Source organism: Periplaneta americana, chromosome 1 (genome assembly GCF_040183065.1).
Source record: "Periplaneta americana isolate PAMFEO1 chromosome 1, P.americana_PAMFEO1_priV1, whole genome shotgun sequence".
In the NCBI taxonomy this organism is placed as follows: domain Eukaryota; kingdom Metazoa; phylum Arthropoda; class Insecta; order Blattodea; family Blattidae; genus Periplaneta; species Periplaneta americana.
In genome coordinates this window covers 35663121-35678430 of record NC_091117.1, presented here as the reverse complement: position 1 = coordinate 35678430, position 15310 = coordinate 35663121, and the positions used below count along the sequence as shown (strand labels likewise).

Genomic DNA, 15310 nt, shown 5'->3' with positions numbered 1-15310 from the left:
ATAACTTACATTCAGAAATTTAAAATAAATATTATAGTCCAGACACATGGTCTGAAGACATTAATTCGTCAATTTAAGCACAGAAACTTAATCATAAACAAAAACAAGAAAAATCTTTTGAATTCAGTATTTTCTAATGTTAATAGAAAAAAAAAAAGAGTTCGGCCACACCTATGTGTGCAAACGATCTTCTCTCGCCCGCATTCAGGCTACTCGTATGCGAAAGGCCTTCGCTCTATCTATAGGATGGCCCACATGTCAGCCAACGATGACAGGAAGGGCTCCAGGCCCCTGAGACTTTTCAGGTTACTCGTCCACGAAACAGGACCTGGCTTTATCATATTCTGAAGAAGATGGCCCACCTGTCAAAATCGGATTCACGAATGCCACCAGGTCACCTGTCGGAGTTGGGAAATCATCGCATATATATATAGGGCGATCAAAGGGCCAAAACATGCCTAAGGTACGGACCTGTCTGGGGTCCAGCTCTCATAAAGTCAAGCCAAATGTTGTTATGTTCATGTTTTAAGTTATGTCATGATCAATGTTCATGTCCATATCTATGGGTAGTTTCTGAAATCATAGTATATAAATTTAAATTATTTTATTTTATTCGAAAAGCAAAAGGATGCGAAAGAATGGTGAATGTTACTTATGTCCCACCCACTAAGGAGACATAGGCCAGTTTTACACTAATCCTAAACATTTAGTATAACTTGTTGCTTGTGTAGGCAGTCTTTTACATTATATTTGCGAAAATTGGTTTATAGCGCAACATTGGCAGTGATAAAAGTGTGAAATATTCGGGTGAAACGAGTGTTGAGCGACTTCCGCCGATTTTGAATAAGACACCGACGCACTTGAACTGCCAACATAGAGAACAAAAAGTCACACTTAATCGCTTTCACCTTCATCTTGACGGGATAATAAAAGCCTAAACTAACCTAACCTAACCTAACCTAAGTGCGTCGGTGTCTATTCCAAAATCGGCGGAAGTCTCTCAACGCTCGTTAACCAATATTCGTTCAGTGGGCGGTGGATACTCTACATTGACCGAAAGAATAGTTAATATCTTTTATTTGGTTATTTAACGACGCTTTATCAACTACTAAGTTATTTAGTATCGATGGAATTGGTGTTAGCGAGATGGTATTTGGCGAGATGAGGCCGGAGATTCGCCTAGATTACCTGACATTCGCCTTATGGTTGGCGAAAACCTCGGATAAAACACCAGGTAATCAGCCCAAGCGGAAATCGAACCCACGCCCGACCGCAACTCTGGATCGGCAGGCAAGCGTCTTAGCCGACTGAACTACGCCGTGGCTGAATTCAGATATAAAAGAATTATAAACTGCAATTGGGTTGCTATTGAGTTTTTGTATTGAATTTGGTTGGATTGAGTTTGGGTTGGGTTTAATTCTGTGTTGGACTGGTTTGAATTAGTTAATTAATACATGACGCTTTTATAAACGTCCGTTTCATTTAATTATTGGATTATTTTACAAGGATTTTACTAAGTATGGAATTTTATTGCTGATAATAAATTTGTGATTACTGTTGCTTCTCAAAATATTTGTTATTCGTTTCGTTTATTTTATTATACTTTGTATGGTGATTTTAATATATTGATTATATTTAATATAGGTGAATCTAGATTTGCTTTTGTTGTATATACATTTTTGTTGGTTGATATTAGATGAATAAATGATCATAAATTAATTTCTAATCCTATTCGATATAGTTTCCTCGCATTCCAAGCTTTCTTAATGATTTCGTGGAAGATTAGCCTGTATCATGTCAGCGAATTTTACATCGATTATAACGCGATTTATGCACTTTTTTTTTTTTTTTTAACGAGGCGGCTTCAGTCACTTTTCCGCTAAATTCTGCATTGTTGAATCAGATAGCTGTTCATGTGAACGACACAGAATATTTCCGTAGAAATATAGCGCCACACTGTTTGCACGATTTCCAGGGAATATACTGTATGCATCATAAATGAAGATTCACTGTTCTAATACAGGGTGATTCACGAAGTTTTCCCCCGTTTTATGAAGGTGATTCCTGAGGTTATTTAGAACAAAAAACGTAAATAAATTAATGGGCTCAAATTCATAATTACGGAGTTAGATCTACAACACATTTTCGAAACGAGTCATAATGAATGGAGTCTAGGCGTGTTTGTTGCCATAACTGCATCTGGGGTGGATGAAGGACATCGTGTAGCAGGTTAAGGTACAAACACACGAAGAGTTGCTCACCGCATTCTGGATGCCGCGGCGACAATAAGGAACAAACGTGTGAAGCTGCGAAATGCTACAAGTGCGGTTCACACCCGTACGGACCATTGCCTTGAGATTCAGGGAGACATTTTCGAAAATGTGAATAAAATCCACTCTAAACTATTTCCAACTAAAGATTGAAGTAGACGTAAACAAAACCGAAATGTATTACTCCGCAATCGCAAGCTAGCTACCAAAGCAGCCACCAGGGCGCATTATTTTCAGCAAGTAAGAACGCAGGGCATCCACCGTCTGATATATTGCAGACAACATTTCAACACATAACCCGTAAAATGCTCACAGAGGATTAATATTTATTATTTCTCTACTGGGAACAGTGGATTTTCTTTTTCTGTAGATTCGTGATTAAATGTTATTCTTTGAAGAGTGGAGAATTTCCTTAATTCTACAGAAATTTATTTGAGGTTGGCAACACTGAATCTCGCACTGTGTTATACCAGCTGTGCTGATGTGCTCTGTGAAGCTGCAAGTCACCTTGGGAGGGATTTAATGCCTATTACGCATGCGCGTTGCCATAATACACGTTACAATGATTTAACATGCAATGTCTGAAACTACTAATATAAACATGTTGTTTAAATCGTAAGAAAGTGTTCTTATGAGCATGTTTAATTTACTCGTATTCCATGTATATTATACATTTTATTATTTAAGAAGGAACTATTTTAATGTGAGGAAGAAGATGACAAGCATGAGTTTGGAGGCGTTGTGCGTCCAATAGCCAATCAGGAACCATTATGCCACTGCATTTATTTACATTTACTACAATCTTTAGTTGGAAAGAGAGTAGATGAAAGAGGCTGATACATAAACAATCAATTGCTTGCATTTTTTGTTAGTGAAATCCTGAAATAAAAGTTTTCTGTCGTTTTCAAATTACCGTAACTCCGTCATTATGAAAGCGATTCCATTAATTTATTTACATTTTTTGTTCCAAATAACCTCAGGAATCACTTCCATAAAACGGGGAAGAGCTTCGTGAATCACCCTGTATATACTGCCTTGTTCAATCCCAAGGGAAAAAATGGAACTCTCTGCATCAAAATCCACAGTTAATTCCCGATTTACCACGAAAATCGACTGTAGCTGCATTTAGATTGGCAACAGGTCATGATTGTTTGGCCAAACACCTGCATAGAATTGGAATATATCAGTCCCCTAACTGCCCATTGTGCAACTCAAACCAAGAAATGGATTCGGAACACATCAGACTGTGCTTCAGTGGCTGGTCATGATAATATCTTTGAAAAATATTGTAGTGCAAGAGGTCAAATGACTTTATTGTCAAACGCCTGGCATTAGAAAACAACAACAACATATACTGGTGTGTGGATAAGCTTCAGGGCTTCTATCGCGTTGTCTTGGTGTTATTGGCTGACTTTTCGACCGCTGTGTTGTGGCCATCTTCAGAGCAGTTGTTGGATAAGGAAATAGTCTTTCGGACCTTATGAGGGCCAGTATTTAATATGAATACTCCCCTTCATACAGACCTCAACCGGATTGGACCACGTAGGACCAATCAGATGCCAGAAGGAGAACCTACGACCTATCACAGCAAGTACTCTCCCCTATCGAGACTACTATATATATAAGTACTGGCAGACTATTAATAGCCAAATTGGCTAGTCTCTTATATGAGACAACTCATCCTGCCTAAGGTATTCCGTGGTTTTCCTAAGGCGTAAGATAAATGTCGGGATGAGTCCTATAAGAAATGGGCCACGGACCTATATGCCCTTCCCCATATATATTCCCCTTTCTTGTAAACGACGTATGCCCTAGTTCAGAACCTATAAATGTCTATTAAATGTACGAGGTCACTCAATTAGTCGCAATTTGAAAGGACAGGGACCTCCCAAATTGCAGATTTAGATCCACGGCGCTTCTTCCAACGGCCTTCACATGCCTTGTCATCGAACAACAGATGACAGCGACTTGCCATCCTACCAGCAAACACCAGCCATCTCCTCCTCGCCCCGTCCCGTGATCACTTGATCAATTCTCCGTCCCCCTCGCGTATATGGTACCTAAGAGGTTACGTCCAATTTCGGCTTCCCCTTCAAAATTTTCTAGAGCTCCTTCAGTGGAGCAGCGTAACCCGGAGTGAGACTAGTGGCCAACAGGCTTGGAGCTCACATATTTAGTTTTGTACAGCCCCAACCCCTTGCAAGGACGCGTTTTGCGTACCTTTTAAATTTTTCCTCCCAATTCTCTTTCGATTTTTCGAGATTTTTCGATTCCTTATCCAACAACTGCTCTGAAGATGGCCACAACACAGCGGTCGAAACGTCAGCCAATAACACCAAGACAACGCGGTAGAAGCCCTGAAGCTTATCCACACACCATGTACACCAGCCGCGGAAGCCTACGCGAACACTTAACAACGTATACTGCCTTGCCACGAAATACACAATAATTGCACTGAATGAAAATGAGCTCCATACTAATGTTTTGTTGTATCACCGATACTGCACTGTCTTCGTTAAGTCAGCCTTGGTTTTTCTGAACCGCGACGCATGCGAGGTGCGAGGCCTTTACACCTCCATGCGTCGTTTCAGAAAAACCAAGGCTTTACCAACGCGTGGGAGCGCGCTCGCCGATAGCCATAGTTGCCACTCTCCAGGCCGTAAATAAATTGTTCACCCAGTATTTACAGTATTAGTAAGTTATCATAACGCTGATTCAGGAAGCAATTATGATTTCGAAAACATCAGCCGCCTCTGTTTTCGTTTTCGTTTCCAATCATAAGCATATCTCTAGGGAGTGCATGTTGTTCCTCAATGGCAGGGCGCTTTTATTCCAATACAAAGCAGTGTTCCGCGATAATCGTCAGTCGTTTGTGATGGACAACTTGAGGATGAATCTCATTATGTGCTGTAATTCTTCAGCAGTTGGCGAGACAGCATAATTTATACTGGTGAGTACTGCATATTGTTTATATTCACATAAAATAATTGAAACATAGGTAATTAAATATTTCTCCGTTTTTGCCAAATATTTTCTCGATTTTTAGCAAATAAAAAATAAATATTTTCCTGTTTTTAGCACCTAAAAGCCCGATCCCTAATTATAAGTTCATTAAAAAAAAATATTCGTGATTGCTGGTTATTCAGAGGTCATTGTACAGTATTCAATGTTGTTTGTGCGAGATCGTGCGTATTTGCTTGTTTTCCGCACAGAACCAATACGCGGTAAGTGTGAAATACCACATTCAGTATTCCCAACGTAACACACATAACAATTTCCCTCTTCTTACCGCTTAAGCGCGACATTCATTTTACTGCTTTAGGCTTTTAACATATTATTTTTAGAGACTTTAACATAGTAATAATTATAAATTGGAAACTTACCACTGCAATTTCACCTAAATTGCAATGTTAATTATTGTTTTTAAATATTTTCAAAAATTAAGTAAAGTCTACTACTCCACGAAACTTATTGCATTCCTGATTCAAGTAATATTAAGGAAGCCGTGAAAAAATCAACAAGATTCCAGATGTCGATGTTATTACTGCAATATGTTATATAAATAATGTTGTTAAAATATTAAAATGAAAAATAAATCATTACATAACCTTACCGTTTGTTTTAAGTTCGCATTTATAGACTGGGGGGGGGGGGAAGACAGACGTACGAGTATATCACGGCCTGCTGGAGTATAGTAAACACAGAAAACATTTTATAGCAACAATGTTGAAGAAAGATATTTTGGTTTTCCGAAGTTGCCGTCATTAAACAGAAACCAACATGGAGATTTCATTGCAACTAATTAGAAATTCGTCTTTCAGGTATGTAATAAACGATCTTCGCACAAAATAATGTACGATACACGAGCAGTATGTTTGTTTTCATGTTCTCGGAAATTAAAAAAGCTCAACTACGTTTCGCTTTTTCAATCTTTTCCTCGACCATGAAAACGTCAACATACCGCTCTTGTAACGTATATTACTATTGTGAACTTTAGTTACAAATATGCCTTACGAAGCGTTGCGTGGAAAACTTCAAGTCTGGGATTTAAATTAAACGATTGTGGAAAGGTGATGGACAGAAAATTAGTGTTTTGTAAGAAATGCGGAAAATCGTTCAGTTGTAGCGGAAGAACAAGTTGTCTTCAATATAATGTTGAACATGTTCATCTTTTCCAAGTTGGATCTACGTCTATTATAACGTTGCTACTTCCCGTTCATCTCCTCAATCAACGTCAAAGCTAAAGAAACTGAAAAAATGAATAAACTTTCGAAGTACTATTGTCAACGAATTGGCGTTTGTTTGTCAAACTATTCTTATAGCCTACATCATCAGTATCAATTGCTTCTTAATAATTATTTACGATATACATTAGTAAAATTAAAAATATCTTTAAAACATGTGTTCTTCTTTGTAGCATACCGTATGGAATTATTATAAAATCATATTACTGTAGTTGTTTTTGTTCAAACTTAGCCTACTAACACTGTTTAAAATCTATTAATTAATTGGAGGCATCCGGCTATTGGATCAAAATTTTGAGTCGATCAACAGCTCTAATTATTATTATTATTATTATTATTATTATTATTATTATTATTATTATTATTATTATTTAGTCAACTGTCCGAAGGCAGTGATTTGAATCTCATAAGTGACACCAATAAGGCTCCTATGGTATGACAAATGTCTCAATTCCAGTAGGAAATATGTTGAAAAATAGCTCAACCCTTGTATCTGTTACAATAATTTTTCCAATAAAATTGTGTTTTCTTTCTGTAAACGGCCTCAGGCAAACTTACTTCCTGGACGGCCCTCGTAATTGCGCTCGAGTGGCCAAAATTTGTATAAGCACTTGTTTCGACATTATTAACATGGCGGAAGAAAAAAATTAACATTTTATCTACCCCCATGAGAATGTTTTGCTTGAGAGAGGTTCAATTTCTACAGATTTCAAGAAAACAGTGCAGAGAGAGAAAAAGAATAAGTTCTCTGACAAATCGAATCGTGTTGAAAGCGATTAGCAGGAGTGAGATACTAGTTTGCGCTGTTGTTACCGATATGAGTCCATCCACAATATCATGTTTTAAAAGTACTGAAATATGATACAAAGGTTTATTAAATAACCCATATTTAATTACCATTTTAATTATTTTACTGTATATTTACGGAATTTTTAAATACCTATATTTTTACTATTTTACTGTCTATTTCCTGAATTTTAAGTGCCTATTTTATCCAAAGGAAATGCCTGAACTTAGTTATGAGTCTCAGGATAAAGTTTCTATTTCGCTTGAAGATGTAGATACCGGTACGTAGTTGCATTCTTCCAGACTTTGTGTGCTTTTTAAAACCAGCAACATCCGCTATCCGATCAGCACGGAGTCTGATAATTTCCTGTATGTAGTCGCGTTTGATTATGTTTCTATGTGGATTATTCCGGTTTTCCACAAATTCATGCATAAATTATTAAGAGTGGAGCTGCCACCGGCCAGTGCGACTTCTACGTAGCGCTGCGACCTTATACAGTTCAAACCAGTGAGCAAAATTAAATTGTTAAGAAATTTATTGATATAAAATATTCCGAAATAAAGGGCGTGGCCTGAAAAAAAAGCGTAATGAATCGCTGAAAATTGAGCCAAGAACGAAAAAGAGTAGCTAAACTGGTACAAGTGCGAGGCTGCAGAGCAAAGGAATTGTTTGACTTTTAAATTTTGAAGAGTCTTTAGTGTAAAAGTGTTAAATTTAACCCCATCGTCTCTCATTGCACGTACATTATTTAAAAAAAAATTACTACACGTTTATAGAACGAGAATTTTTACTTCCTCGTACAGAGACCATAGTGACCACACTTTCATTTTATTTCGATTTTCTGCATCTTAACCCATGGCACTATTTCCATGAGTTTTAGAAGGGGACGGAAATCAACGAATAGTCCAGACTGACCATTAAATCTCCGAGGCTACCACTATGATGTATCGAATGAGAATCAGTTGCATTATACAGTATATTGATTTTCTCTCTTGCCGCCGCCATCACAAACATCATGAGCCCGGCCTTGACGTATTTGACAAAAGACTGTCATTCATCGTGCGACTGCCTTTCTGTCACCCGTTTCACTTTTTTCTTAGAATGAATACTAAGTAATTTACTGATTTATTCTTTATTTTGTTTATAAATGTCAAATAATATATTTATTTTTTTCCATTGGTGACAGTATCTTCCACTCATGTAAGTAAAAAACAGTTTCTTGAAATGAGTCTTCAGTTTTATATAATTTGAAACTAATAAGATCGAATTTGTCTTTAGTCTAAAAGAAACAATAAACTAAATTAGAATACCGTTGATAGATAGATAACCTGACAATGGCTTCATGGTTGGGGAAAACCTCAGAAAAAAATCCAACCAGGTAACAAACCCAAGCGAGAATCGAACCCGCTCTCCAGCGAAACTTCAGATCGGCAGACAAGCGCCTCATAAGCAAACATTCTGATGGGGGCAGATAAAAAAGTTAATTTTTTTCTTCCACCATGTTAATAATGTCAAAAGAAACGCGTGTACAAATTTTGGCCACTCGACCTCAATTACGAGGCCGTCCAGAAAGTGATTTTTCCTGGGGCCGTTTACTGAAAAAAGCACAATTGCTTGGAAAGATTTATGGAAATAGATATAGCAATTGCTGCGCTATTTGTCAACATATCCCCCACTGGAATTGAGACATCTGTCATACCATGGGATCAATTTTTGTATCCTTGTGTCGTAGAAGTCAGCTGCCTGGGATCGGAACCAGCGTTTGATAGCCGTCTGCACCTCTCTGACGATCCCATGATAAGACAAATGTCTCAATTCCGGTGAGGAATTTGTTAAAAAAATAGCTCAGCTCAACAATTGTTGCGTTTGTTCTAAGAAATTTTTCCAATGAAATTGTGTTTTCTTTCTGTTAACGGCCCCTGGCGAACTTATTTTTTACGGCCCTCGTAATTGCGGCCGAGTGGCCAAAATTTGTAGAAGCACTTTTTTATATTATTATCATAGTGAAAGAAAAAAATTTAACTTTTCTGACTGCCACCATCAGAATATTTGCTTGTAAGAGGAAGGCAGAAAATAGGAAAAATTGGAGAATGCAGGGTTTACAGTGAAAGACCTGCCTTTGGGAAGAACACTGTGTATGTATGTATGTATGTATGTATGTATGTATGTATGTATGTATGTATGTATGTATGTATGTATGTCATTGTCTAAGAAGTAGGCCTAATTGCAATGTAAAACGTAGGTCTATTTACGTCAGACTCTTCATAAGCTGGGTTTGCAGTGAAAGACCTGCTCTTGGGCAGAACACTATGAATGAATGAATGAATGAATGAATGAATGAATGAATGAATGAATGAATATTTCCATTCACTGCTTGTGAGATTCGTAGAACAATTTACATATTTGTTGGCAGGTGTAAATTCTTCGAATAGGACAACTCTTTTACCTTTTTGAGGTAAGGAGCACCATCTGTTAAATTCTTGTTCTCTTAGTTGTCTCCTGAGATGCTGAACATTGAACATTAAGTGGCCTAGTAATTGTAATTGAGTTATTTGGCAACGGGTCCATCGAATAAATTCCGACCATTCACCACATGAATATTACTGTACCTTATTACGAATATTTTATTAGATTTTAGCATATATTTACATGTTGCAAGTAAACTTCCCAATAGGTCCTGAAAAGACCAAAGCATTTATATCGTTTTTCAGAGTAAATCATACTATCGGGTGTGTCTAGACGAAACGGAGTATTTCTTTTAATGTACCTTTAAAGGTGAATCCCCACACGGTTCAACTTTTCTTTCAACTTTAAGCATTCAAGCAATGCATGCAAGAGTGAACGAAACGCATTCAATTGTGCATGCTTTTCTCCACTAAAAATGAGAGCGCATGCAGCAATTGAAAGCTACCCATCGTCGGTGGGTATTTTGTGCGTATTTCGTTCAACAGCAGCATGTAGCGAGCAGATGTTGTTTTAGGTGGCCGTGAATAAACTGAAAATTCTTTTGTTTGGTGATGGTGGACCTTTTAAGCTGAAAATGGTGGGCTCTGCCAGTACGATTAGCTTTATTGAAGATTATCTCAAATAAGTGTGTATATGTAGTCTTTAACCATAATTTTGCGAATCAAGTAGGCCTAGGTATTGGATTGATGTTTAATATTTATTAATACGTATTTAGGCCTGTGTAGTGAAAATGACGTTCAACACGGCGCACCGTGTAGACACAAAATCTGCATGCATCTTAATTGTAGGCTTACGTTCGTTTTCAACTTGATTCTTTAAATATTATCCACAGATTGCAGGTCTAAACGCATGGAAAATTGAATCGTGTAGATGCATCTTAATGGCAATATCGGCAGCCTTTAGGAAGCTTGTTGGAATTCTACCTAAGGAGGCCGTCTGAAATGGTTAAAGTAGGACATATTATGTAAGTTGATAACAAATTGCATTGTTGGTAGGGTTTTGAAAGGGGCGAAGAAACTAAGGGCTCGAGTTTCTGTTTAAGCGTGTCCATTATTTTACTGGAGTTAAAATTAATGGAAGTGTCATGATAGGAGACACCGAGGTAGTGCATAGTCTCGTCAGATGTAAAAAATGTATCTCTCGTCCCGATGTTAATATCAAAGAACCGTATTGAATTTTTCCTCCAGTTATGAATACGCAGTAGGTCTGTATTTTACAGTATTTGTTAAATTATGATAAATTAAACGTAGTGTTTTAATAGACTTACAATTGACATTTAATATATCTGATTACAATAGAATGTATTTAGAAACGAATATATCTATAAATAGCAAAAATAAAGAAAATAATGGGATAATAAAGTGTCAGAAGTTAACACAAGTAGACATAGAGGTAACATGTAATAGAGTAGGCCATGACAATGCGCAGGTGCATGAACTTCCAAAGGTAGTTGATAGATGGCAGATGCATGATACTTCGAGATCATCGTTCGAAAGCTGATAAGACAGTGTGGGCGTCTAAGCTCTTTGGTTCGTGATGGTTGTTATCGGTGCCGGTAATAAAATGTACGAGGTCACCTCGTACTGGAATGTCACAGCGATGTGCAGGAAATATGGAAACAGCTTGGTTATACGCAAAAGTCAGAGAAGGCAATGAAAGCTAAATATTAATTTTGAAATCGAAATGGTTGAGTTACATTGCCTTATCATTGATCGACTAAAAATGTTTAGTGGGAATGCGCAGTGAATACTTAAAAACTCTTTCTTGTCCTTTGGAGCAACTATGTTTGAATTTTTCCTTCTAGATAGGTTCATCTGTTATTCATTAAAATTGAATTAAGACTTAAGTAATGAAGAATGAGTCACAACGTTGGAATGGAAAGCCTTTGTGGCGTGGTTCTTAGATCGTTTGGCAAGCGTCAGTCAACCATGCCAGGGCTTCCTTTAAAATCAGGAATGGGTAAGTAGGATAAATCCTATATTGCCTAATATTGTACAAGTTGTCTGTTAAAAATACGTGTAATAATATATTTTAGAATCTATGTACTACATGTGTTCGTGAATGAACAATTGCATTAGAAAATAAACTATATTTAGTGGAAGGGGGTAAATATTTTACGTCACAGTACTAATGATTATCCATGTTAAAATATACGTGCTTAAGAAAAAGCGTAGTATGTATATGACCATTACAACAAAGTGACCATAACCTAACATATTGTAGACAACCCAATTGTCCTTTGTTCGCCTAGTGTAACAAACCATGAAATGTCATTCAGTGTCCTGAATACATTTTGACAGTGGTAAGATTTGAGTCGTGCGTAGCAGACGATTATTAGCACCAGGGATCCAATTGGACAGTGACGTAGAAGATGCGGTTGTGATTGGTCGTGTCATGGTAGCGCGCCAAGCAGACGACAGTTGAGAGACCGGTTATGCCGAGCAAAAGAGATGGTAGTCGTGAGGATGCATTGCCGGGATAAGGTGGAGTAATAGAAATCTGTCGAACATGGTGTTGTTTGGCCGTAAACACCGGTCTGATAGACGGGAACTTCTTGCAAGCATGGATCAGATGGCTCTGGGCAAGCCGGTTGATAATGGTGAGTGAAAAACGTACGTTTCTTTTCTTTTTTCTTTTTTTTTTTCGTTTGTGCCAGATGTTTACATTGTTGAGATTTGGAGCCGGTCCATCTAATATACAAAATGTTTTTTTTATACTTTGTATATACCGTTAAATGCACATATTTAATAGAATTAGTTTGTTTCTAACCTCTTCCTGCGTAGGAGTTACGTATTTTGGAGATTAGTAAATAAAAAGAGCTTGGCAAGGATCAATGAACTTGTAAATATTTTATTAATGCAACAACGCAATACAGAGTGTTATGGTGTGCTTTGTCCCTATTCGTATCGACTTGTATTGTAGGTTTCAATTGGTTGAAACGTTACCACCTGTTGACATTAATGTATGCTAAATTCGGAACATCGATCGCCTGGTAGGAAGAGGCTCACACGCAAGGCAGGCCCCTGAGTTCGGATCGATGCTGCTGAGATTTGTTGTCGACAAATTAAAATGACGTTTGCACAAACATGTGTCATAATTTGATGTACACAAAGTCGCCACTAAGCCCGGAATAATGTGGGAAAAGTTCGGTTGCTACCATTCTCGCACAGTAACCGTGAAATTAATTACAGCTTATTCTAGTTTTTCATTTTCTTAAAAAGTATTGATTTTACAGGAAATAAAATAAAATAATTGCTGTTATTTTTCCAACACTATAATGTTATTTCAGTGACGAACTCCAATGAAGCAACTCTCGAGTATATAATGAGCCATAAAATTAAACATTACGCTCTAGGCAAAAACTATTCCATATCTCTTCATCATCCCTCTGATTGAGGTTCTGGCTGATACACATATACATATATTATCAGGCAGTACATCTCGCTTCACGAACAATATTGTTTATATACATCTTAAGTCTGACTAGTGTAATATGTAGCTAGCCGGCGATGTATGCAAGGGAGGGGAAAAGGAACTGCCCACCCTACCTCATTATCTCTGGCCTAGTTGCCTCATGAGTGGTGCCTTCTTGGTATCACTTGTAAGGTTCAGACCTGTCTTCAGACAGTTGACTAAACAACAATCTGTTCACTTAATCATATTAAAACTAATCACTTTCCGCGTTTTGGTCCTTCGAATGTTGGTCCGTTTCCCTTTTGTTTGTAGTTACGTGATTTAGAGTGAATCTGGGTTCATCTTGAGTAATTATGTGGTCATGATCTGTTATGTAATTTTCTGTTGTTCTAAGGGCCTACTCGATGTATTATGCTTTTGTGTGAATGTATTTCGTTTATGGTCGAGCAGATTGTAATCTGTGAAGTTTTAGTTTCAGCTGTCTATATTAACTGATTTGATATTAACGATATACAGTAGGCATAACCGTCATTGCAGTATTATTATTATTATTATTATTATTATTATTATTATTATTATTACAAAACAGTGTGACATTATTATTATTATTATTATTATTATTATTATTATTATTATTATTATTATTATTATTATTATTATTATTATTATTATTATTTACAAAACCGTGTGACAGTTTGAACCCTCTAAAACCGTGAATTAAAGTGTAAATATTAATTTGTCAATTTTCGTAAGGAATTCGGTATTCATATTTTGTTCTGTGAATGCTCGTTACGGATGGTAGTCGTCCTATTAACAATTATCTGATATACATGTGCAAGACATACGCAATAAGAGTTTGATAACAGTAAAACGAGAAATGTTCGAATAACGGCTGAGGGATATTTCGTTTAGATATATAACCTATCCAATCATTCGTTTTGTTTACTACAAGTCCCACGTGAATTCCCAACCGTTTGAACTCCTGTCGTCTGCGTAGGTCGTGTAGGGCGATGAGTTCATTGGTATGGCGGTAGGGACAACTGTACGCCATTTGACCAATGTGTCATTTAGCAATTTTTCTCGTTTCAATGACTTAACTTTCGTCTTTTCTTCAATTCAGCCATTAGGACTGGTGTACTTATATATTTACAACGCCTATTTCATTACTTGCTCTTATTTTAAAATGTTGTTTCTGGTAACTTCACAGTTCATACCCTCCCCTCTACATTATTGCATTTATTTGGATGAAGAAATAATGTAATCATATATCTCTAAATTCAATCCCATCTAAATCAGTTTTGAATACTCCAATTATAATATGACAGCTCGATAGTGAAATATTTGAAATTATATTTCTCAACTAATTTATTGTAAGCTATGTGGTTTTCACGTGAGAATGAAGCTGTTCTATGTGGATTTTCAAATTAAAATGAAGCAGTGCAATGTGTTTTTTTCTAAAGTAAAGTGATACCACATGTTGTATAAATTGGAGCGACGCCATGTGTTTTCCAAATTCAAAACAGCACCACGTGCTTCTCTAAATTACAGGCAATGCCACGTTCTTTTTTAAATTAGAACAACACCACGTGCTTTTCCAAATTAGAGCAACAACACGTGCTTTTCCAAATTAGAGCAACACCATGTGCTTTTCCAAATTAGAGCAACACCACGTGCCTTTCAACACTAGAGCAACACCACGTGCTTTTCCAAATCAGAGCAACACCACGTGCTTTTCAACACTAGAGCAACACCACATGCTTTTCAACACTAGAGCAACACCACGTGCTTTTCCAAATTAGGGCAACACCACATGCTTCTCCAAATTAGTGCAACACCACGTGCTTTTCCAAATTAGTGCAACACCACGTGTTTTTCCAAATTAGGGCAACACCACGTGCTTTTCCAGATTAGGGCAACACCACGTGCTTTTCCAAATTAGAGCAACACCACGTGCTTTTCCAAATTAGGGCAACACCACGTGCTTTTCCAAATTAGAGCAACACCACGTGCTGTTCCAAATTAGAGTAACACTACATGCTGTTCCAAATTAGAGCAACACCACGTGCTTTTCCAAATTAGAGAAACACCACGTGCTTTTCCAAATTAGAGCAACACCACGTGCTGTTCCA

General features: G+C 37.2%; 1 protein-coding gene across 3 annotated transcripts in view; it reads left to right on the top strand.

Moving 5' to 3' along the window:
* The first annotated feature begins 11310 nt into the window (after positions 1 to 11310).
* Positions 11311 to 15310, top strand: part of vari (MAGUK p55 subfamily member vari) — a 218911-nt gene continuing 214911 nt past the window's right edge. Inside the window, exon 1 of one of the 3 annotated variants that reach the window (XM_069818466.1) lies at positions 11311 to 11726. In XM_069818466.1, the coding sequence (XP_069674567.1) occupies positions 11624 to 11726 (103 nt within the window). In that variant the 5' untranslated portion in view covers positions 11311 to 11623. Of the gene's footprint in view, positions 11727 to 12206; positions 12380 to 15310 lie in introns of those variants that run through there. The other 2 variants (XM_069818476.1, XM_069818487.1) reach the window with 2 other exon arrangements.